Source organism: Vombatus ursinus, unplaced genomic scaffold, assembly GCF_900497805.2.
Source record: "Vombatus ursinus unplaced genomic scaffold, bare-nosed wombat genome assembly UNPS02014779.1, whole genome shotgun sequence".
Classification (NCBI taxonomy): domain Eukaryota; kingdom Metazoa; phylum Chordata; class Mammalia; order Diprotodontia; family Vombatidae; genus Vombatus; species Vombatus ursinus.
In genome coordinates, this window is record NW_020954557.1 from 36,784,277 (window position 1) to 36,809,760 (window position 25,484).

Here is a 25,484-nt window from a genome sequence, read left to right on the forward strand (position 1 = left end):
GAGGCAATTGGGGTTACGTGACTTGCCCAGAGTCACACAGCTAGTGAGTGTTATATGTCTGAGGTCGGATTTGAACTCAGGTCTTCCTGACTCCGGGAATGGTGCTCTATCCACTTCACCACCTAGCTGCCCCCTAGCTCTTGTCTTCTTATTAATTTCACCTATATCTAAAAACATCCTTTGAATGATATAGTTAGCTTTAGTTCAATCTCATTACAAACTTGGTCTAGGTTTGTTTTCCCTTCCACTGCTTTTCCTATTTGATAAGACAACATTTCTCACATTTTTCTGCTAATAATAGCTAGCATTTGAATAACATCTAATATGTACCAGGCACTGTGCCAAGCACTTTACAATTATTATCTCATTTAATCCTTATAATAACCCAGGGAGGAGGGCACTATTATTATTATCTCCATTTTACAGAGGAGGCAACTGAGGCAAATAAAAGTTTAGGGACTCGTCCAGAGTCACAAAGTTAGTTAAGTATCTGAGGTCCAATATGAACCCAGATCTTCCTGATTCCAGGTCCGATGCTTTATCTACTTTGCTGCCTAGCTTTTTTTTTAACATATATTTTTATTCTAACCTAATATTTCCTTAGGCTGCCCTTTCTCTCCATTTAGCTTGGAGATAAAGTGTTGGTTGGCTAAGGCAGCAGCTAGACTCTTTTGATCTCCTCACTATAGTAAATATTTTACATTGGTTAAAAATCTGCAGGAAATGGTTATCATTGAGTCACTACCATAGATCTGACTGGAAACTTAAAGGTCATCTAGTTCAACTCTCTCATTTATGGACAAGGAAACTGAGGCCTAGAAAAATGACTTTTCCAAGATCATGGAGTGGTAAGGGCCAGAGTCAGGATTGGAACTCAAGTCTTCTGACTATAAAATCTAGCACTCTTTCCACTGTACCACGCTGACAAGAGATAACAAGAGGTCAACACCTTTGACCTTTTCCACTTCCCATTTTGTAAGATTGATGATCAACTAGAATTGATGGCCTATAGCTGCCAGAATTGTCTTTAGCTTTTTTCCTAATTTGAAGATTTCTGGAATTTGACCTTTGCTGCAATTATTTGGACACGATGCCTACATCAATAATTATTTGTTTCCTGTTAAAATATGTCATTTTCATTTTTGTGATGTAGTTAATGAGTAGATGAAGGAATAAAAAAACATTTATTTAAGGGTTAGGCACTGCACCAAGTGCTGGGTATATAAATATAAAATTGAGATAATCCTTGCCCTCAAGGAGCTTATAGTCATCTCAACTTTCTATCTTCTGGAAGAAATGATTCAGCATGTGCATGAGTGTAGGGATGTGTGTGCAAAATATCTGAGTAGTCTATTAGCTTTCAGCTTATTTGTTTTTCAGTTCTGAGTCTTATTTTCCAAAACACATTTCACCATCTTTCTTCCCATCTGCTTACCTTTGCATCATGTCCCTGAGTGTCAAAGGATATGTTGACTTGGTTGAAGGATCTTGTCCAGTTCTTTGTAAGCTGCAGTGTTCTTTGTGGTGACATTTTGCCTGTACTCACCTTGAATTCTGAAAGAACAGATGATAAAGTATCCCATGAAATTATGTTTCTTGCTGCCTTTGGGTACCAGATAAACCAACTCTACTAATTCTTCCTAATCATTGCTGTTAAATCCTGAAGAGTCTCTGTGTCACCAAAAGTGCAAGTTTGAGGTTGGGTCACCCCTAGCTCTTCTGACATGCATTTCCTCCTGGGGCTTGAATCTTTGCTGAGGCAAGAGGAAGAAAAGTCCCCATGGCTCCTCAAGAACAAGGACTGTTAGTTTTACTTTTGTCTACCTAGAGCTCAATAGGATTCTGGGTATGGGATGTCTGCCCCAAGCATGTGAAGACTTCCCCTGTGGAATGGGTGAATAAGAACAATTTGTTCCAATGACCACGAAGGTGGCTGAAGTAGACGTTGTGGAGCATTTACAGCTTGGTTAGACATTGAAGATGCCAAGGTCATCCACTGCATCCCAGGACATTGACAGTCATCTTGACTCTGTCCTGCCACTGGACTGTGATGACTCTGGAAAAGATAATGAGTCTGATGACTTTGTGCAACTCTGCCTCACTTAAATCCAATTCATGCATAAGTCAAGTGATGTCTTTGGTGATGTCACTGGTACTCTTCAAAAACGAAGGACAAACAACAAAAACAAATGTTTACTGAATTTATGGGATCCTATATTAGAGCTAGGAAAGCCCTTAGAGAACATTATACCCAGCTTCTCCCCTCTACCACCAAATTTGTAGATGAGAAAAATGAGGCACAGAGAGGCTAAATGACTTGCCCAGAGTCACACAACAATTGTGTCAAGGGCAGGATTTGAATCCAGGTCTTTCTGACTCGAAGTTTCATTCCCTAGCCACTATGCTGTGTTGCCACTCACACAAATTAAGCCAAATCCAGAGACTGGAGCCATTTTAGATGGGCCAGGTTTGGAAAGGCATTTCTCTATATAATAACAGAAACTACCAAAGTAGATGAGATATTCTTCCTCTTGCAAAATGTGGGGAGTAAGAGAGAAGCAAATTTTAAAGAATCAGGACACTCAAATGGGCACTCTTCAGCTGCAACCCCCTGCCAGGCATATTGGAAACAGCAAGTGTTTGTTTGCATACATACACTTTTAGTCACTAGGATCTCTGAAGAGCAAGTATTTACCCTGACTAGGGAGGCAGCTTGATTCAGGAGAAAGAGCACTGACTCTGGAGTCAAAGGACCTGGGTGCAAATCCTACTTCTGATTCTTACTATCTCCATTCATATAGATATGATATATGATGTTCAGGTAAGTCTTTTTGTTCAGTCATTTCTAACTCTTTGTGACCCCATTTGGGATTTTCTTGGCAAAGATACTGGTATGGTTTGCCATTTCCTTCTCCGGCTCTTTTACATATAAGAAGCAAACAGGGTTAAATGACTCGACCAGGGTCACACAGCTAGTAAGTGTCTGAGTTGGATAAGTTATTTAACCTTAAGTGGCTTCAGTTTCCTCATCTATGAAAAGGGGAAGAGAACACAGAGGGTGAACTAGATGTCTTCTGAGGTCCATCTTAGCTCTATGATTTTTCTCCAGAGGTCTTTTATCTAGTGGTCTTTTCCCCCTGTGGATTACTGAGAATCCTATAAGTCCTTTCCTAGATGATATCAGGACACTTAGATAATCAGTGGCAGGTTTTAGTTAAACATCTATCTCATAGATCTTTTTTTTTTTTGGAGGTAATCGGAGTTAAATGACTTGCCCAGGGTCACACAGCTACACAGCTAGTAAGTGTCTGAAGCCACATTCGAACTCAGGTCCTCCTGACTCCAGGTCCAGTGCTTTATCTACTGTGCCACCTAGCTGTCCCTACCTCCTAGATCTTTAAGTAGAGGCTTCTAAACAAGAAGCACAACACAAACATATAAGACATCTGGTTTTAATGGTCCACCATTAAAGTATTTCTGACTTCTAGTATATTGCCTTCTTGAGCCCCTGGAAAACAATACTCATTCTCCTAGCATTAAAAGTTAAAGCCACAGGACTTTGACCTTTAGGTCAAAATGTTTCCATTTCAAATTTGAACACCCAGAATATTTGGATGTTTGCCTGAATCCTATATTGATGCAGAAAGCAGATCCCACAAACTTTCACATCTGGCTTTCAGGTGAGCTATAGAAAACAGAAAGACAGATTTGTAAGACAGAGGACTTGAGTTTGAATCCCACCTCTTCAGTTTATTACTTGTGTGACTTTGGAGTAGCCTCTATGATCCCTAAGTTCTCTTTTAGCCCTAGAGCATGGCTTCTTAAACTAGGATCCCCCTCAAGGGATCAAGAGATAGATTTTCAGGGTCTATGAACTTGGAACTTTTACTATTTTAATAACTATTTCAATAAAATTTCCTTTCCAACTCTAATTATTTTATTTTATACATTTAAAAACACGATTCTGAGAAGAGGTCCCTAGGCTTCTCCAGACTGCCAGAGAAGTCCATAACAGAAGAAAGGTTAAGAATCTCTGCTCTTGGGCTATGATTCTATAATGGTCTTTATCTTACCTCTCATTTCTAATTAATTATGAAGTCCTGTCAATTCTACCTCCATTATAGCTGCCATTCCTATCCTCCTCTCTGGTCCCTCTTGCTGCTTTCCTCACATAGGCCTTCTTTGTTACTTATTTACCCTATTGCAATAGCCTTTGTTCCAGTTCTTTGCAATGAACTTTTTTTTAAGTGTCAATGACATTCATTCATCTTTAATCAGTTGGTATAAATTTTTAAACTATAAAATTTTATATAAAGTACATTTATATTTATATAAATATATATAAAAATTTTAAAATATAAAATTCATGTCTAAAGTTAAAAAGATGATGCTATTAGTACCACTTTGTGACTTAGCTAGGGTCCATGTCATCTAAGTCTGACTCTGTTCAGCATAGTTTGTGAGGCCTTGGAACAAGGTTGGGATACCACGAATCCCTTGGTCATACTGATGTTGATGTTGCACATAGAATAAATAGTGTGTCTCTCTGAGATAGTGTAATAACAACAAGGCATCCTGGAGACATGGGACCATCTGTTTCCTCTAACCTGTCTATACATGGCCTTCAAACCTGAAATGGTCAGCCACTCTCTGTATAACATCACTATGAGTGCTTTGATGACCTCCAGGCTGCACTGGCAATCAGATCCTAGAAAGGTGATAGGAAAAGTAGGGCTCTCCATGATCTTGACTAGGAAACACACTGTCTATTGTTGCAGCTGAAACCACTGTGACTCCACAGCTGCCCGATCTGGCCTTGAAGTGATGTACATATACAGCAAGAGCTGAAGGCACCTTCCTGGTTGGGAATAGAGCTGAGGAACTAGCTTCCCATGGTTGCCAAGTAGAGACAGAAGATGGATGATCAGGAACTCAGCTGATAGATGGGCTCTAAAACGTTTTGTAGAAAAATTAGATGATGAAAAAAAATTAGAAAAATTGGAAAAATTCAAGGCAAAGCAGCAGGCCTTTATTTGTCATGTGTAAGGGAAAGCAAAATGACTCAACTGAAGAAACCCAAGGCTAGGAGCCCAGAGGAAAAAGCAGAGAAGGGTAGGGCAGCACCCATCTCCCATAATGGGTCAAAAGCTGATGCCTCCAAAATGAAATGGGGAAGGACATGGAAAGGATACAACCAGGAGGTTGCCAGAATCTCAGAGATGCCAATTTTCAGGTCATGACCAGAGGGATGGATTCAACAGTGGTCCTTCAAGAGGCTGCCCCCCAAAGTTTACACATTATTTCACCAAGCTTTCACCACTCATCTGATAGGGACATTGGGGCATGCAGCACAGGTATATAGAAGTGGGCCAGGTATCTTATAGAGAACTATGGTGTCTTTCTTTTTTTAAATTTTATTTTAAATTTATGGAATAAAACAAGTATTTCCATAACATAGTACAATTAAAAAGATGAATCCACATAAAACTGCAAATCCACTATGTACAACTTGCTATTCCTTTCAAAAATACAACAAAATTATCATACAAATTTCTTTTTTTTCCTTCCTTCCCCCCACCCCTTGCCCTAGAGATGGCTACCATTAGACACAAATAGGTTTGTATGTGTGTACATATATATGTGTGTGTATGTATAGGTATGTATGTATGTGTATATATACATATATGTAATATCATTCTAATACATATATAGATATACTTATATTTATCAGTTCTTTCTCTGGATGCAGATAGCATCTTTCTTCATATGTCCTTTATAGATAATTTGGGTGTTAATAATAGTCAAAATAACTTATTTACTCAGAGTCATTCCTAAAACAATATTGCTGTTGCTGTGTACAGTGTTCTCTTGGTTCTGCTCATTTCACTCTTCATTGTTTCATGCAGATCTTTCCATGTTTTTCTAAGATCATTGAGCTCATCATTTCTTATAGCACAGTAGTATTACATCACAATCATATACCACAGCTTGTTCAGTCATTCCCCAATTGATGGGCATCCCTGCAATTCCCAGTTGTTTGCCATGTAGAGTCTTTCTCAGAAATGTCTGATTAGTTTTCCACTTCTTATGTCAGATGCAAGTAGTCATGCCAGTTAGCAAGACTGCATGGGTGATAGATGTTTCTAAAATGGAAGCTTTCAGGCACCATAGATTCTGTCCTCCTTCATTTTACAGATCAGGAAATTGAAGCTCAGAGAAGTTAACTAATTTCCCCAAGGTCTTGCTCCTATTGCCTCACATGAGGGCATCTTCAGTAATTTAATTAGAATCGACTAGTAAGATGATCTTTCCCGGGTGCTTCTATTTCCTATTCTGTTTCTGCATATAAAAAGAGCTGAGTGAGAGGCTGATACCTAACCTTTGAAAAATTATACAGATGGAAACGAACTCAAGGTCATTTAATGTGTCCCTTTGCCTCTGGGCAGGACTAACCCTAGCCTTCCGATGCTACTCATTTTTTTTTTTAAATCTAGTGAACATCATTCCACAACTACTCACTTTGTTCATGTATTTTGGTGATGAGAAAACAACCTGAGCCAAAGTAATTGGCCTCTGTACAGTCATATTTTCGAATTGGAGTTTGATCTCCAGGCCTATCCTTCTTCCAATCTATGTAAAGTATTCCTGGGAATAGTTAGTTTTGAACCTAAATGTCTTATTAGGTCATCTCTAATACAAACAATTCTGAGGCATAATGGATAGAGCACTGGATTTGAAGTCAGGAAGACCTGAATTCTAATCCTGCCTTAGATACACACTAGTTATGTGACCCTGAGGGGCCATCTTCAGTCATCCTGATCTATATCTTGCCACTGGACCCTGATGACTCCAGAGGAGAGAGAGTGAGGTTGGTGACTTTGCACAGCCCTGCCTCACTTAAATCCAATTCACTTGCAAGTTCATGGCATCACCTTCCTGATGTCATGGTCCTCTTCGAGAACGAAGGACAGACAAGAACAACAATGGGACCCTGAACAAAATATTAATCCTTTCTCTGCCTCATTTTCACCTGTGAAAACGAAGGGGTTGAATTCACTGGTCTCTAAGATCCTTTCCAGGTCTAAATCTATTCCCATGAACTCAGTTATTGATCTGGACAAGTACTTGTTGAATTAGAAAAGTTATTATTGTTATAGATAGATAAAGAAAGATAGAGAGAGAGATACATAGTTATATATTATTGGGCGATTGTTTTGTGTGAAAGATAACAATTACAACATACATATATGGTGTTTCATGGTTACAATGTGCTTTAAATATGGAGCCGGTTCCTTTGTAGTCCTTTTATGAGGAACTGCTTTCTCCCTGTTTGCCTCAGAATCTGGGGCAAGGTGACTGGCACCTGGTTCTCGGCCCCCTCATCATTGTATCCCAGACCATTATCTATGAATGCCTGTCACTAAAGCCTGTCATTCATTGGCATGGCTCCCACTCACCAGTCACTCCTACTCCTTCCAAGACGGAGCATGTTGTTTCAGACATTCAAACCTCAAGGTCATAAACAAACAATCTGATTAAATTAGCAGAAGTGTGGTGAAAAAAACAAGTAATATTACCACTTGTATCATAAAATGTGACATTCCAAACACTTGCCACTTCCAATATCTAAGGCAAATCCCACATCTCAAGCTGAAGTCCATTTCTACTCTCTTTAGTCTCCTGAGCTGGGAGAGAAAAAAATGAATTAAAAAAAATTTTTTTTTTAAATCTTCACATACTGTAGGAGTGGCGGGATTATAACAATCCTTCATTCTGGTTAGCTCACCAGGAGAGGCTGCAGCTTGACTCAGAGAACACATGTAGTAGCCGTGGATGATTACCATAAGCCAGGCACTCCAAGTTCCGTTCTCCTCTGGAGGTTCTACTCTCAGTTGTGGTCTCTTTGAACCAACCCCTTACCCTACCCATGCCAAGGTTGAACTTTGCTTGATGCCTCTACAGGTAAGTGAAGTCATCAACCAGGAGCTGTAGCTCGGCGATGGGATGAGACCCTCCTTGTGGCTACCATGCTTCTGAGCCTGTCTCTACCTTTTAGACATTCCCTGAACCCAGTGAGCTGTGTGGATAGATCCACTGGTAAATCCACTTTCAGGATCTATCCACATTTTTTGCCTCAAAGCCTTCTGGCAGATGTGTTCAGAGAGAAGCTATTTACCTACCCAGGCACAGATTTACCCCAAAGCCTTTTTAATTACCATAATCTCCTATGTGTACATACATGTACACATACATGTTATATAGCTAACAAATAACTAAACTAACTAGCTAACAATAGCTAATATTCAGATACTGTGCTAAGTTCTTTACAAATATTATCTCCTTGGAGCCTCACAATAACTCCAGGAGGTAGGTGCTATTATCATCTTCATTTTAGAGACGAGATAACTGAGGCAAACAGAAATTGACTTGCCCAGGGTTACACAGGTAGAAAGTGTCTAAAACCTGGTTTGAACTTAAGTCTTCCCAACTCCAGGACCTGGCACTTTATCCATCACACAACCTGGCTGCCTCTTTCCCTCTTCCTCTCCCTCTTTCTCCCTCTTGTCTCTTTCTCTCTCTCCCTCTCTTTTCCCTCTCTCTATACACACACACACACACACACACACACACACACACACACATATGCAAACACATATGCATATGCAATATCTTACTTAAACCCTGTCACAATATGATGAAAGTATCACATTGCTACTCATAGAATTATAGACTCATCGAATCTCAGGGCTGGGAGGAACCAGATATTGAAAAGGGCATCAAGTTTCAGTCATATGTGAACAGGAATTCCCTTTACAACCTGCCTGACAAGTGGTCAGCCAGCCTTAGCCTCAAGACTTCTGGTGAGGGGAAACTCATTATCTTCTGAGGTGGCCTGTTCCACTTTTGGGTAGTTCTAATTGTTGAGAAGGATCCTTCTCACATCAAACTGAAATATACCTCTCTGCACCTGTTCCCCATTTCTTTAGTACCTGCCCTCTACAACCAAGTAGAGAAAGGTCAATTTCTCTTACACATGTCAGAGGTTCAGATGTCACGTGTCCTCTCAGTCTTTCTTTTTCCAAGCTTAAACATTCCCAGTTCCTCCAACTGACCAGCTGATCCTTGTGTGACATGATCCCAAAGACTCTCCCCTGTTTCTCTCCCCTGGAGTCTCAGTAGAACCTATCGGGTTCCCAAGTGGTGAAAGTTGGCTCAGTTCAAGTAGTAAGCAGATTGTGATGAATCTGAAAGCACAAGTCATCACAGACTACTCCAAAACCAGTCAGGGCGAAGAGCAATGTAGAGTATCACAGTTCTCAGCTATCCTTTCTGTTGGCTTTAGCCCAAGGGTTAATGCACCAGTAGAATACACTGGTACATGAAAAAAGGCAGACTCCCCCGAATACCCTGAGCCACCGTTTCCACAACTCCTATGCAGCCAGAGTCCTATGTATGTTGTACCGCAGTGAAAAAAGCATTGGCGGAGGACCTGGGTTCAAATCTGCTTCACCCCTCCCCCACCCCATAATGGACAAATCACTTCATCTCCTTGGGCTTCAGTTCCCTCAAATTCAAAATAAAGGAGTTGGACCAGATGTCCCCTGATATCCATCCAGGTTCATGATCAATGATTCTATTGATCCTGTTCTTCTCTCCATGCACTTGACATAAGCAGAATTATAAGAAGCCAGTAACACATTCCCTGACAGGGATAATGTCATTTCTACGATTTAAACAGCCTGACCAAATGCAACTTTGGGATGAGCAGAAAATCTAGAAGTCTGTCCTGGAGCAGAACCTCATTCTGCCTCCCTCTTCACCCCATCCCAAACCCAGTTCTGCTGCATTGAATTGCTTGCTACTCTAACAGATCAAAGGATTATTATTATTATCTTAGTACACTGATATTTGGGGATGGTTCTATTTAAGGGTGTGCTAAATTTTCAGCATGAGCATTGGCACCCGGGAAATAAGCAAATGCTTGATTTATTGTTTTGGTGATTGTCTAGATTTAAGAAAGTGATGGAAAAAATGTGAATAATGCAGATTAATTTTTTTTCAGAGAGCCTGTTGTTAAAACATTAACCAACATACCCCTGGTTCTATTTGTAAGCAAGTTTTATTTAGAATAGGTATTCAATAAAGACTCAATGATTTACACTGACTGTAATACTAAGGGGAGAAAAAACACCTATTGTATTTTAGTGCCAAGTGGGAGTGAGTTTTGAATTAGCAGCTGCTTTGGCTTATCTGGGCTGCTGTCCCCCCTTTAGTGTGGCTAATTGAGAGCAGACCATACCAGCAAAACCTTAAATTGGAGAGGTGTTTCATTTTCACTTGCTGGATTATTGATGTTCCACTTGTGGCATTCCTCATTTATCCTTTTTTTCTTTTTTCCTTTTGGAAAGCTCATTGTTTACAATGATATTTAAGCCAATACTAAACACGAACCCTGAATTCACAGAGCATTAGCTAGGGAGTAACCAGTTTCATTTTGAAATTATAAGCCACGGAGGATTGTGAAAGCCAAAAGGGCAAAAACTGTTTTCTCAAAGTCTACTAATAAGGATTAGTGGGTGGGCACAGTGGTTCATATCTATATTAGATGAATGGATAGCCAGCTATCTGAATTTTCACAGCATGTACCATTTTTTTCTGTCCCTGACAGGGGCTACAGCTATTTGAATTTCATGATGGATTAAAAAAATGTGTTGTTGCTCTTGTTGTATTCCCTACATTGGGGAAACAGGGGAGAAGTTTTAGTATGGGTTGTGGTGTTAGGGTGGGGATAGGATCATAGGGTGGGGGGGACTGGAACAAGCAGAGGTTCAAGGTCAAGGATAGGAGTGTGGGAACTAAAAGTAACATTGTCTGAAATAGAAGCCAAGGCCGGTTGCTGGTTGCCAAGCTGATGGGGCCGGAAGCAGGAGAGTCTGATGTGGAGGGTGACAGCAACGGAGGCATAGTAGACAGCCCTACCATAAGCAGAGTCACACTGGGAGAGGAGGTGGCCTGTGCTCATAGGAGAGGATGGGGCTTGGGAAGGTTAAGTCCACAATAAAGGTGTTCCATATTGATAAGGCCAGATGAGGAGGCAAGGTTGTAAACTGGCAGAGAACAGAGAAGCAATAAGTTCAGGGATGAAGGCAGGGGTGTGCTGGTAAATGTTTAATAATGGTTTCCAGCAAACAACAACAAAGTCCACACACACTTTTAAGCTTTTTTTGTTGTTCAGTCAGGTCAGACTCTTCACGATCCCATTTGAGGTTTTCTTGGCAAGGATATGCCACCTAGCAGCCCTCTTTTAAGTTTAATCTGTATTATTAACACTTTCTGAAGTCTGCATAATCAACAAAACAGTAAATCCAGTCCAGTTTTGTAGTGTTTGGGATTTGTGAGGGGGTAAACTTGGTGTTTGAACCAAGGTCCTCTGGCTTTAAACCATAATCTAGCTACCTACACTCTTACGATCATGCCACACTATAAAGAATCTTATATGGCCTTAACATTTACTCATTTAGAAGTAGTGATATCTGGAGAATAAAATTAAAGGGTGAGAGAGGATTATACTGGGAGAAGGAGAAAGAGGGAGGTAGAATGGGGTAAATTATCTCACATAAAACAGACAAGAAATGGCTTTTACAGCAGAGGAGAAACAGGGGAAGGTGAGAGGGAATGAGTGAATCTTATTCTTGTTGGATTTGGCATTGAAAATTTGGATTGAAAATTTGACAATGTACTCTCCCACAGTAGTCAGATCTGGCTCCAGCAAACACTCTGGATAGAATTCCCTACACTACCTTCCCCTTGAGTAACGCTAGTGCCTTGACAAAAAGACTGGTCACCCCTCTTCAGTTCTGCCTCTAGTGTCTAAAAAGAAAGATTGGTCAAAACCAGTAGTACAACCTAGTGGGGGGTGGGGGATAGCAAGAAGGAGTTTCCCGGTTTTAGGAATTAAAGGTTCAAGACTAGTTGAGCAGCAAAGTGTCAAATACAACAACAACAACCAAAAAGCTCTATTTTGATGATTTGACATTCTACTGGCATACATAAGTTATTAGGGCCAGGCCACCATGATCAGGTTCCATCATCCTGTTTCTCCTGAATTCCTGTCGGCTGGATGGTGTCCATCAGTGGCGAACCCCTCAATAACTTTTATAGCAACTGAGCATTTAATTTCATCAGTAGACACAATAGTTTATATGCCAGTTATGCCAACTAGATAGATTCTGTACTCCAGAGTTTCCCGAAATGATATTCCATGCAGTGTGAAAGAATAAAGTTTCTTTGGGTAAATGCCAATTTCTTCCTCTAATATATTAAATATAAAATTACATGTATCACAAATATTTATTACAATAATATTTATATAAAATACAATTGATTTGTTATAGGTCATACAGTGGAAAGAGTGCTGACTCTGGATTCAGAAGACATAGGTTGAAATCCTGCCTCTGATGTTTATGACCTGTGTGACCTTGGGAAAGACATTTCACCTCTGAAAGCCTCAGTTTCCTTATGTGTAACATAAGGAAGTTGAACTAGCTGGCCTCTCTTCCAGCTCTCATTCTAGGAACCCCAAATTTCTCCAGCTTCTAGCATGCTAAGAAAGGCAAAGACGGGGCCAGATGAATGGATAGCCAGCTATCTGAATTTTCACAGCATGTACCATTTTTTATGTCCCTGACAGGGGCTACAACTATTTGAATTTCATGATGGATTAAAAAAAATAAGAAAATTAATGTTATCTTAAGCAGCACAAGCACAAGCACAGCTTCCAAGTATGAAGAGGTATCAGTCCCTCTGTTAGTCTGCCATCATCAAATCCCATCTAGAATATTGCATTCATTTATGGACACCACATTGCAGAAAGGATGTCGATAAAGCTGGAGACTGTCAGGAAGAGAGCAAGGAGGATGATGAAGGACTTCTCATTCATGCCATAATTAAATGTGTTGAGGGAACTGAAGAGTGTTAGCTTAGAGAAGAAAAGACTGGGGGGAATATGATAGCTCTCTTTAAGCACTTGAAAGGCTATCATGGAGGAGAGGGATTAAGTTTATTCTGCTTTACTCAAAGTCAGAACCAGAAGCAAGTGGGTGCACGTCGCAAAGACATAAATTTAGGCTTGATGTCGGAAAAAAAAAAAACCTACCTAACAATCAGAGCTGTCCAAAAATGGAAAGGGTCTTCTCAGGAACTGGGAGATTCCCCCTCATTGATCTCCAGGCAAGGCTACATAACCACTCATTGGGTATGATGTATCAGTTATTCATTTTAGCTATAGGCTGCTGGGATCCCTTCCAAGGTCTGAAACCCTGAGGTTCTTTAATTTAGTATTGCGCTCTGTATGACATCCACTGATATACATGGTGTCCCAAAATTTGAGGGTAGTCTGCACTTAGAGTTTTGGGACACCCTGTATTTCCAGCCCCAAAGTATTCCAAGGTCAAATTAGTTTAAGAAATGGTTCTGTATACTATATTCCCTCTTGTTTCAATTTAAAAATGATTTCAACATTTTCATAAGCACAAAATAATAGAATAACAGAGCAGAAAGAAACCTTAGAAATAATAAATGTAAAAGTATTGTTATTTATATTTTATGGAAGACAAACTGAGTGCTAGGAGGATTAAATGACTTTCCTTTCAAAGTCTCACACCTAGTAAGTGACAGAGCCAAGAATCATGGTCCCTTCAGTGGCTTTCTTATTTTAACATCTCATACTCCGTTCTTTAGATTGTGACATTTCCTTGTAGAGGCAGAGGCTCATACCTTTAAATCTAGAAAAGATTTCAGAGAGTACGTAGTCTAAATCCTTCATTTTACAAATAAGTACACTAAGGCCTAGGGAAGTTAAACTTGTTTCAAGTCATATTGGCTGTTCCTTTAAAAACTAGGGTTTGAACCCAGGTCTTTGTTCTCAATTAAAATTCAATACTTGTTCTTTTTCTGGTAACAAAGATTTAGAAATTGAAGGGATGCCCATCGATTGGGGAATGATTGAACAAGTTGTGGTATATGATTGTGATGGAATACTACTGTGCTATAAAGAATGATGAGCAGGATGGTTTAAGAAAAACATGGGAAAACTTGTATAAACTGATGCACAGTGAAGTGAGAACATTGTACATAGTAACAGCAATACTATACAATGATCAACTGTGAATGACTTAGCTATTCTCAGCAATACAAAGATCCAAGATAATTCCAAAGGACTTTTGATGAAAAACACCTCCAGAGAAAAAACTGATGGAGTCTGAATGCATATCAAAGCATAAGTTTTTAAATTTTTATTTTTGTTGTTGTTGGGTTTCTTTTGGTCTTTTCTTTTTCAATGTGGCTAAGGTGGAGATATGTTTTGCATGACTGTACACATATAATCTATAACAAATTGTTTACCTTCTCAAGGAGGGGAAAGGGAGGGAAAGAGAGAGAACTTGGAACTTAAATTTTTTAAATAATGTTAAAACATTTTTACATTTGAATAAAAAATAATAATAATAATAAGCCCAATGTTCTCTCCTCTATATCACATTGCCTTCTACATTCTGTAGTTTTGGCTAGATAGAAGCAACATTTTAAGAACTAGCCAGGCCTTTAGCAATTATCTAATTTAATAGAAACTCTGGATTTAGAAGAAGAACCTGAGTTCAAAACTGACTTTGTATGTCTTATCTGTGAGACCTTGGACAAGTGAACTAACTTTTCTGGATTCCAGCTTGTTCATCTGTAAAGTGAGGTATGTGGATTACCATCAATCAATCAAAAATATTTTTAAGCAACTACTATGTGCTAGGCTCCATGATAGGCTCTGTGGATTTAAGTACAAAAAACAAAGTAATCCCTACTGGCATTGAGCTTACATTTGAATACATGACTTTTAAGGTCCCTTAGAATCCTAAATCTATGATCTTAATAGTCCTCATTTTACAGAGAATAAAACTGAGTTCCAAAGAGGGCATGTTCCACAATCCCATACATGATACCTGAAAACTCCTAATGTTATTCCCATGTCACTAGCAAATGTGCCACATTTTTACAAACATGATAGCCAATTAATTAATGAGCCTTAACTATCAATTTATTCTTCAAAATATTTTTAAAGGGCTGACAATTCAGGAACAATCTAAAATAGAATGATCCCAAAATATTTTTTAGTTTCGCTTTTCACCTTTCATTTGACTTTTCTGAAATGTATCCTAACTTACGATTAATTATTTTCCTCTTAAACTGTGTACGTGAATGGAAATGATAGTCTCTAAACCTTGAGGATACATAGTATGAAAATATCTTTATTTTTAGAATAAAATTTATCAAACAGAAATAAGGAAGTCATCTCCTAAATAAAGTGATTCTATCAATAGAGGTATCTTTACTTTGGTTCAGGTAACAAATGCTCCAATAAGTACAGGAAATAATTTGTCCTTAAGATTGCTTCAGGTATTGCACTGTGCAGTGCAATAGATTCCAAATCTGTAGAATGCTGCTAGAGTTCATTATCATGCAAAACAAATACAGTGTATGAAGTGATCAAGAAGTGGAATTGTCTGATACATAGACATCCTCTCCCACATCACTAAAAAATTTTATTTGGGAGATAAATGTGTTTCACTTACATTTGAAAAAGCATGACCATTTTACTTTTTAAAAGTGGCTATTTCCATTAACAAAGAGATGACTATCTTCCCCCTGTCTATATGGTGCAATATAAAGCTCTCAAGTGATGTATTGTAAAGATCTTTTGGCATGGTCTTTTGTATTTGAAATATCTCTTCCTTGAAATTAAACTTGGCTACCAAAATCGTAACTATATAGTTCCCTCACTTCTTTCCATTAGTTACAACAAACTCCTGAGATTACAAAGGCAGCATTTTATATGTCTGAAGAAATGTCTTTGAATGATTAAAGTATAAGACTTAGTTGCTGATAAAGAAGCAGGTCACACATATTGGTAAATATTACTGTCAGTATCTGACAAAATCACAATCATTTTACTCCACTGACTAAACATCAGGAGTTCCCATTTCCCCACTTACTGTTATTTATGAAAAGTCTTATAAAAAGGCAGAAGATCATTAGGAAGATTCCAACAATCTGCCCAAGACCCAAGTGTATTCTGTAGTCAACACAAATTAACTATTTACACAACCAAAAAAATTAAATGATTCTGACAATATGATCCAGGCATATGGATGAAATCAGCTTACTTTTTTGCTTTGTGATTGACAGATGCATTTGGTTCGTTTTATGGGGGGCGGGGCGGGGGTGGGTAGAGAGTTGAGGGGAGAAGAGGTGGGGAAGAAAGGAGGGGAATGAAGAAGGGAATGGTCTAGACCAGATTGACAGTGGCAGAGCCATTAGCCTTGTTTCTTTCTTCTCCAGTTATCTAACAAATTCTTCTCTTATCACATCTTCTTTGCAACCCCCCAAGTCTAAAGACTTCAGCAGTTGCCCAACCAAATGCTTTACCGTAATCCACACTAGGGTTATTCTGAAAAGGAAAAAATAGTCCTCTTTTTCTTTGGTAAAGTCCACTTGTAGGGTGCTAAATTTAGCACCGCCAATCAGAGGAACAGGTGCTATGAGACTATACCAAATGGATCCTTCTCCCGTGATGCTTTCTATTGGGAGCCAATCAGTAGTGGCAACATCTCAGTGATGTGGGGCTGTCAGCAAATCTGGGAAGTATATAAAGGAAAAGAACCATGTTAACACTCTTGAGCAGTCGTGCACTCCCAGCCTCGCCTCGGGTGTAGGGATTGCATAAAGCAAAACTACACTGTTTCGACTGTGTAGTTTTGTTTTTAGGTTTAGAGGCTCAACGATTCATGTCTGGGATTGTCTAAAAAACCAACTCTGGATAAGGACGTCGTTTCAGAAGGAACACTGGGCTTAGCCCACCCTTTTTAGGCACTCTTGAGAAATCAGGTCAGTAGCACTTTTTTGATAATCAGTTATCTCTTTTGGGGTCTGTATTTCATGCTATATACTATATAGGCAATTTCAAAAATGTGTGTGTGTTATGCGAGTATTTGTTCATGGGGTACCATGTGCATCACTTAAATCTTGTTTCCTTGAATTTTTAATTGCATGTGAAAAATTTTTCCTGGGCAATGTGTAATGTCTTAGCATGTCAGCACACTCAACCAATTTTAAGTTCTTAAATGGATTTCTTATTTTTAGAATTCAACTAGAGAATGGAATCAGGCATTAGAAATGTGTCCTCCAGCTACAGACTCCTTTATGTCTGTGCAAAGTGCTCAAGGTTAAGTTACTCAGTGATAAACTGAGACGCACCAAGAATAGCTCTGATAAAATACATGTGGTATCAGCTAAGCACTGATGACTTTTTAAGGGAATCAACTGCTAAGGTATCAATTGCAGGGCAGTGACAGAACACTTGTCTGCTGTCAATCATAGCTGGGGAGGTTATTTTGGGAGTGTGACATTTGGGATGCATACCTTTTAACCCTAATTATACAAAAGCCTCACAAGATCACATTTTCAATCAACAAAATTTGCTTACACAATAAGGTCTGAACTTTAATGTGAATAAAAAGAAAAACAGGCCAAGTTAATTGGCACACATTTGAGAATTTTGAATAAATCAAGTCCCTGTTCCCTTAAAATATTCAGAAATGAGATGCGTTATTAAGTGATAAATGTAAATATGTGATTTGTGAGAGCTGTTGTTTGGAAAAGAAACATAAATATTCTTTTAAAGGACACTTTTCTCCTAAATGCTCCTTACAGCTATCATCGACTTGTGTTTAATTTAGCTGATAATACATGCATGCTAAAAACAATGTAAAGCAGATCCATGTAAAAGGCAAAGGCTATTAAGAATGAAGTGAAACATTTGGAAACACAATCAAGCTCAAATAGTTTGTAGTCATGAAGAGTACATTAAAATAATGTGCTCTTGGTAGAAGTTACCATATTTATAGTGAAGTGAAAACTTCTTCAGCTACCATCTGAATTTTCCAACCAAGAATATGCTTTCCCAAGAGGATGCTTATTCCTCTTATAAGTCACAATTAAGGTCCAGAATCTTCCTTTGAATTTTTCCTTCTTTACGATTTTAATAAACAGAGACTGTCATGACAAAGCAGTAATGAAGTGATTGGCTATCAAGAATCTCCCTTTTCATCTCTGAACAATGAGATCCAGGTTGCAGAATTAAGTGTTTGTGCACTAGAAAATTCCATCTAACTGGAACTGGAAGCCAGAGTGCCAACTTCCTCTGTGCAAATGAACTCTGCTGTACACTTCACATTCATTTCTGTGATGGGGAATATTTTATATCATGAAAACATGACAGGCAAGAAAAATAACCTTCAGCTACACAGTCAGATGCCAATGATAGTTTTTCACCCCCAATTTAGTATTTATTCAGTGTGTTTGACATATGGAGATCCATAGGACAAAAAGGAAAATAAAGCAGCATAGTACAAAGGGAAAATACTGGATCTCAAGTCAAACCTTCAACTTTCACCTCTTCCATTTACCTCCTTGTGTGACCTTGGGTAACTTAAGCTTGGGCTGAAGCTTGGCCCACTGAACAGAACCAGGTGTTAAATTTTCAACATGAGCCTTTACACCTTGCTACAAATCAGGTCTTGATTTATGATTTTGTTGATTGTTTAGATTTAAGAAAGTGATAGAGCAAAAATTAATAGGGTAAATTAAGTCTAAAAATGTGGTATATGTACATTTTTGGACAGCCAGTTGTTAACCATTTACCAGCACACTCTTGTCCTTGGGCCACAGTTTTCTCATCTGTAAAACAATAGCATTAGAACAGGTGGTCTCTGAGGTCCTTTCCTGTTTTAAGTTTATGGTCCTGTCATTCTAATTGTTAGTCATAGAGTCAAGAAGACCTGGGTTCAAATCCTGCCTCCATAACGTACTGTGGGACAGGAGCCATGTGACCACGGGCAAGTCACTTATTCTTTCTGAGTGTCATATGCCTCTTTTTAAGCTGTCCTTGAGGAGCTTTCAATTTGTCTTCTTCTTTGAATAAGTCCATTATTCACCAGGATGCCTAACTTTCCAGGAAAAAAATGGCAAACTGGAAAATTCTTTCGCAAAATGTTGTTTTTTTTTTAAACTGGCATATTAATCTTGATCTTCCTACAACATCCACTGGCAGTTCTATTACACATTTATTATAGCACCTCAATACAGACAAAGTAAAATAAAGAACTGGAGCATTTGAATAATTTAGGCCCTCACAGAAGGCCTCTTTGCCCCAGAGAGGTGGCACGGCGTCACCGTGTGGTAGTTGAAAGCTCATTGGACTTGCAATAAAGAGATAGAGATTCCATCCCAACTTTGCCACTTATTAAGCCGTGTCTGACCTCAGGAAAGCCATTTAATTTTCTTAAGGCCTTAGTTTCCTCATCTGTAAAATGGGGAGAATAACATCTAACACCAAAGTGGTTCCAGCAATCACATGAAGGAATGTATACTGTATAACAACATGCTTTATAAACTTAAAGATCTATATATATAAGTTTTTATTTTCAAGACATTTCACTTACTGAGAGATAACATTGGATATACAGAGAGCCAGTCTCCAAGTCAAGAAGATCTGAGTTCAGGTCCCACTTCTGATAAATGTTGGCTGCATGATGCAGTGCCCCAGAGAACTCTATGTAAAAAGATAAATTGCAGAACAGGTGCAGACCTGCATTGGAAAAGGGGGTTTCCTCATTGGTAGCTCCCAAGAGGAATGAAATCATGAGCTCAGTTCAAATTTTAAAAAGAAAAGAAAGAAATCAAGCAAAGCTTGAGCCAATAATTCATAATAATTGTTTCAATTTTTAAAATTAAGTTTACCAATCTAGAGACAATGAAAAAGAAATATTTGGGGAATGTATTTTAAAGAAAAATCTAAATTCTTCAAATACTGAGGTCTCATGGAATTGCTTTTTCATTAGAACTTTGCCATTTCTCATCTTCATCAATACTTTTTATCATAGAAGTCTTTCTCCTACTTTCCACAAGTTTAGTCTGTCCATTTTGGTTAAGAAGGACTTTTCCAGAAACTTGGAGATAATTGAAATTCACTGTTTCACACATAATATTCTTTGGCTGCTCTATTTTGTATAAGGAAATGTTGCCCCTTCCCCCTTTTTTCATGTATTTTCATTAAATTCAGAATTTAAATTTTTTTTTAGATATTTTCCATCTTCTACCAGTAGGGTACGGTCCTGGGTCTTCTCTCCCTAGAAGTCTTATTTAGCCTTACACTTTTTAGTAGACTAAAGCCAAATGCTCGAAGAGTCATATTCCAATTCACCAGTGAGTACAAAAACGACCAAGCCAAAGGATTATCTGTTTAGAGTAGGAATTTTTAACCTCTGTGTGTGTGTGTGTGTGTGTGTGTGTGTGTGTGTGTGTGTGACAGACCTCTTAAGCACTGTGGTGAAACCTATAGCTACACAAAATAAAACATACAGGATTACAGAGAAACCCAATCCTATTGGAATTCAGCTATCAAAATATAAAAGAAAAATAAAGACCAGGTCACTGACCCAAGTGACTAATTTTCATTTAGAGGAGTGGGTATCTTCTTTCCTGGGATAGGAATTCTAATTCTGTTTCTTCTTTCTTGCAGAGTGCCTAAAAAGATGGCGACTCAAGCCCCTACATTCACACAGCCATTACAAAGTGTTGTGGCACTGGAGGGTAGTGCTGCAACCTTTGAGGCTCATATTAGTGGTAAGAAAACAAATCATTTTTTGTTAACTTCTTTTCCCTTTCTAGAATCTGTGATGAGTTAACCTTGCTGTTAGATGCAGAGCCAAGTTTAAATCCTCTTTTGATTTTTCTAGTTCATCCAAATTTGTAGAGGGGTCATTTTGAGGGTATAAACCAATCATACCGTGCTGACAAAGTATGACACTCTAATGCCATTAAAATGTTTTATTCATATTTGGAATTCCATAAAGTATAACAATTATCATGGACTTAAGACAATGTCAGAATTCAGCAGATGAGCAGGGTTAAATCCGGTCCTTCTATATTTGTAATGAGCACTCAAAATAGACTAGAAGGCATGACTTAGCTCTTAGCCTGGGTCAACTTCTGACTTGCTGTGTGTCCACTTAACATCTCTGTGCCTTAATTTACCCAGCTAGAAAATGGATATGCAACTGGACTTTCTTCAGAAAAAGTATCAAAGACCAACTTAAAATTATTTTATTGATTCAGTTTTTAATTGAGCCAAATTACCTTATTGAAATAAAGGCATATAAAGTATTTTAAAAGCCTGTCAGGAAATACTGTATCCATTTTTATGTGGTTCAGCTACTACTTTGTCTTATACTGAAAAGGCCTCATTAGTTTACTTGAGAGGAAAGACGTTGTGCAGGATAAGACGCAATGACTTTTTATCGTTGTTGTTTGGGTACATATGATAATTTAATTGAAGAAAAATGTGCGACATCATTGCCCTAGTTTTAAAGACAAAGTATTGGGAAAATCTGAAGTACAAAAGTGTACACATCGGTTTTGAATTGGAACAAGAAATATATTAATTATTTACTGAAGGAGAGAAATCATTTATTGAAGGAAATTTTTTTGCGTATTGAATTTGCAGACATTAATTATTAACATAAAACATGCAGTTTCTTTCAACCTCAAACTGAAATATTGTTATAGTGTTCTTCAGTCATGAATTTACTTTTATCTCATCGTGTAAAATGAAGACTGCACAGCTCTCTTCCTCCTTGCCTGATTTGATTAGTATAGATTTGTTGTTGTTATATTTATCATTTTTAAGTTTCAAAAAATACAGATAAAAGAATCATAGAATTATAATCTTTGGAGGGATCTTGGAAAAAAATATTGTCAAAGTTCCAAGAGAATCCATTAGTTTAATAAACCAGGTTGCAATTAGGCCAAACTCATTTGTTGTTGTTCAGTCCTGTCCAACTCTTTGTGACCCCATTTGGGGTTTTCTTGGCAAAGATAGTGGAGTGCTTTGCCAGTTCCTTCTCCAGCTCATCTTACAGATGAAGAACTGAGGCAAACAGGGTTAAGTGACTTGTCTAGGGTCACATAGCTAGTAAGTGTCTTGAGGCTGGATTTGAACTCAGATATATTCCTGACTCCAGGCCCAGCACTCTATCTATTGTGCCATCTAGCTGCCCACAGGCCAAAGTCTTCAGTTAGAGTAGTCTTCAGACTTGTCCCTTTAACTCTCTCTTGATGTTCCAGATCCCAAGTGCCATTATTTTGCCCCTTGACTGTCTGAAACTTCTCCCAATGAGACACCTCTGTACACTTTACCTCATCCCTTCTCTCTCCATCACACAAATTTATTCCTCATGATTATGCTCTGGTCTAAACTAGCTATTCAATAAATTAATAATAGTCAAGTGAAATAAGTAACAAGGTGTTACATATCTCTGGAAGAATATTTGCTGCTATCTACATGTACAGTCATCTTTGGTAATAAATGGTATTCTTATCCCAAACAAATGTATATTACACAAATGATGTTGATTCTTGTATTATCAAATTTGTCGATTTTCATATAATAAAATTATATCTCTAACATCCAACAATTGGGTGTTTTAGTAATATACTTAGCAATAACAGCTCTTGGGTCCAAAATTAAGAGTTATTTTTCCATATTTCATAAGAAAACTTTAAAATTTGGGGTAGTCAATTTTGTTGGCTAGGTTGTCATGACAACACTTGATTTTCCACTATGAAAAAATGATTGGCAGACATTTGGAGAGAGGAACTGGTAACTTCAAGATGGTGATGTTGATTAAGATCCTTTGGTTGAGACACAGAATTATGGTTTTATTCTGTCTTTTTTTTCCCCTGCCTTTATGAACATACTTAGTCCCTATCATAGAGGATCAGGGTGATTAAAGCATATGACTGGATAAGGAGTCTAAATGAAAAAGTCTTTCAGTGAATTATTTTCAGGATAGAGTAGTGGACTATTGGACTGAAATCAGTAGAGCTGGCTTCCAATCCTGCTTCTCCCATAAATTAAATTGGGACCTTGGACAAGATACTTAAACTGAGTTTCAGTATTCTTATATATAAGTTCACATAATCCAAATATACATATAAAATTATATCTATACACATATATCTATTTATAAAAGAAAAAACATATATATGAAGTATTTGGAAGTGCTCAGAAAACAAATATTTCATTTCAAAGTATAGGTTCTATTTTTGCTTCAAGGCTAGCACTTTTACACATTTATAATACCCATGAGAAAGAATCAAGAAACTGGCACTGGCCTATTCTTGAAGTTCATAACAGAATTTGGAAGCTAAGTTTGAGCCAACAGAGATATTATAGAAATACTGGTGGGAAGCATTTTTTCTTTCCAGGATATTTCATTTTGACTTAGTGAAAGTTCCAGAAAACTCTTACTTACTGTATTATACAGTCTTGTAAAAATGTGGCAGTACTTCTCCGAATGATGCTTGCTTTTTCAATATTTCAAAATCATTTAATCAATGCTGTATGTTACCAGACTATCATGGATGCTCTGATAAGCTGTTATGGATTAACTGGGAAGCATGCCTTATCCTTAATTCAATGCATTTACATTTTATTCCCTTCTTCGTTTTTCATTTTTATCATTTATGATGAAGACAAGAAGTAAGATTTATTTTTTTGTTCTCTACCAGTTTTTTGTACCAACCTTAAACATAATTGGCTAATACGTTATTCCACAATACACAAATGCCACGTAATTATTCTTCATTTTCTTTTGTATCTCCACGTAGGGATCAATCTCGCTCTCCTCATGCATGATAAACTCCTGCTGACTTCCAAATAATGCATTTATTTGTCTTTCAAAGCTCTATAACTTCTGAATTGAACAGAACACATATGGCTTCATTGGGAATTTTACTTGCCTGTGGAGTGATGGAATCCAGTTTTTAAGTAGCTTTTTGTTCTCTCACACTACATGCCAAGAAGTTCTCAGAAAAACATCACTAAAGACATTCATTACGCACAAATAAGGAGAAAAGAAGCCATTTAGTTGTCAACAATGGAAGACTTGCTTACGTAAAGACAACAAAATAAAATTTTATTTGGCTACCTTTGCCTCCTAGATTACAGGTAGAATAATCTGTTTCATGTCAAATGGATGATAGTATTTCTCCACCATGGGATGGTGGAAAGAGTGCTGTGGTTGGAGTCAGAGAATGTGGGTTCATATCCCTGCTACTACCCCTGTGACCTTGGACAAGTTACTTCCTGCTTAAGGGATTCTTTTTCCTCATTTTACAAATGAGACCCTGCCAGCTCTAAACTTATGATCTTTCAAAATCTAAAACTCATATACAGCTCCTGTTTTAAATACACATAAACTAGGGGTTGTAATGAACTTGAATCACACATAATTGCTATCGTGCTGCTATGTCTAGTTCTTAGCTTCACAATTTATGCAGGATTTTAGAAATTCTCAACAGGCTACAAAGATGATTATGAAACTAGAAATGGAAGGAACCTCTTATTTAGGATGCACCCACCTTCTCAAATGCCTCTCCTCTAGATAAGTCCACCATAGAGGAATTGTAGGAAAGAGTGGAGTAAGAGTCAGGATGAAGTCATTATCTTCTCAGCGGCTCTTGAGTCAGGTTTTCACAGGGAGGATTCAAATGGTTGGTTTGAAGGGACTTCCCACAATGCTTTACTCATCATTACCCATTCAAATACCAGCAAAGAGTATATTCCAAAGTCAAATATTTGTTTGGGGATATGTTTCCTCTTTACCCTTGCTCATGTCACCATCTGTTTTCCTCTCTTCATTAGTATGAATGATCCTGGACAAATGTTTAGGAGACTTCAGTTCAAGGCCTGGGTCATCACTAATTAGTCTTTTGAAATAGGGCAAGGCATTTCATATTTCTAGGCCTCAGTTTCCTGATATGTAAAATAAGAAGGTCAGCATAGATTATTGCTAAAGTCTCTTCTTCTCCCAATTTACAATTACTCTTAAATATTCCCTGAATTTTACCTTCCTTATCTGTAAAATGGAGTTGTAATGACTCTAATACCTTCATCACCCACAAAGAGATCAAGTACAATAATATGTATAAAGTACTTGGTTAACTATAAGGCACCACATAGTAATACTTAGCATTTATATAGCACTTTAACATTTACAAAGAGCTTGGGGCAGCTAGGTGGTGCAGTGGATAGAACTCTGGCCTTGGAGTCAGGAGGACCTGAGTTCAAATCTGGCCTCAGACACATAACACTTGCTAGCTGTGTGACCCTGGGCAAGGCACTTAACCCCATTGCCTCATCAAAAAGAAATTTAAAAAAAAGATTTATAAAAAGCTTTGCGATTTGATCTCATTTTTTTTTAGTGAGGCAATTGGAGTTAAGTGACTTGCCCCAAGTTACACAACTAGTGAATGTTATGTGTCTGAGGCCAGACTTGAACTCAGATCCTCCTGACTCCAGGGCTGGTGCTCTATAC

The 25,484-nt window shown here is 38.0% G+C and overlaps 1 protein-coding gene across 1 annotated transcript in view; it reads left to right on the top strand.

Annotated features, from left to right (window-relative positions):
* Positions 1 to 20,639: 20,639 nt before the first annotated feature.
* Positions 20,640 to 25,484, top strand: part of TTN (titin) — a 325,691-nt gene continuing 320,846 nt past the window's right edge. The window contains exon 1 of the mRNA XM_027865699.1: positions 20,640 to 20,730. Within this exon, the coding sequence (XP_027721500.1) occupies positions 20,640 to 20,730 (91 nt within the window). The remainder of the gene's footprint in view (positions 20,731 to 25,484) is intronic.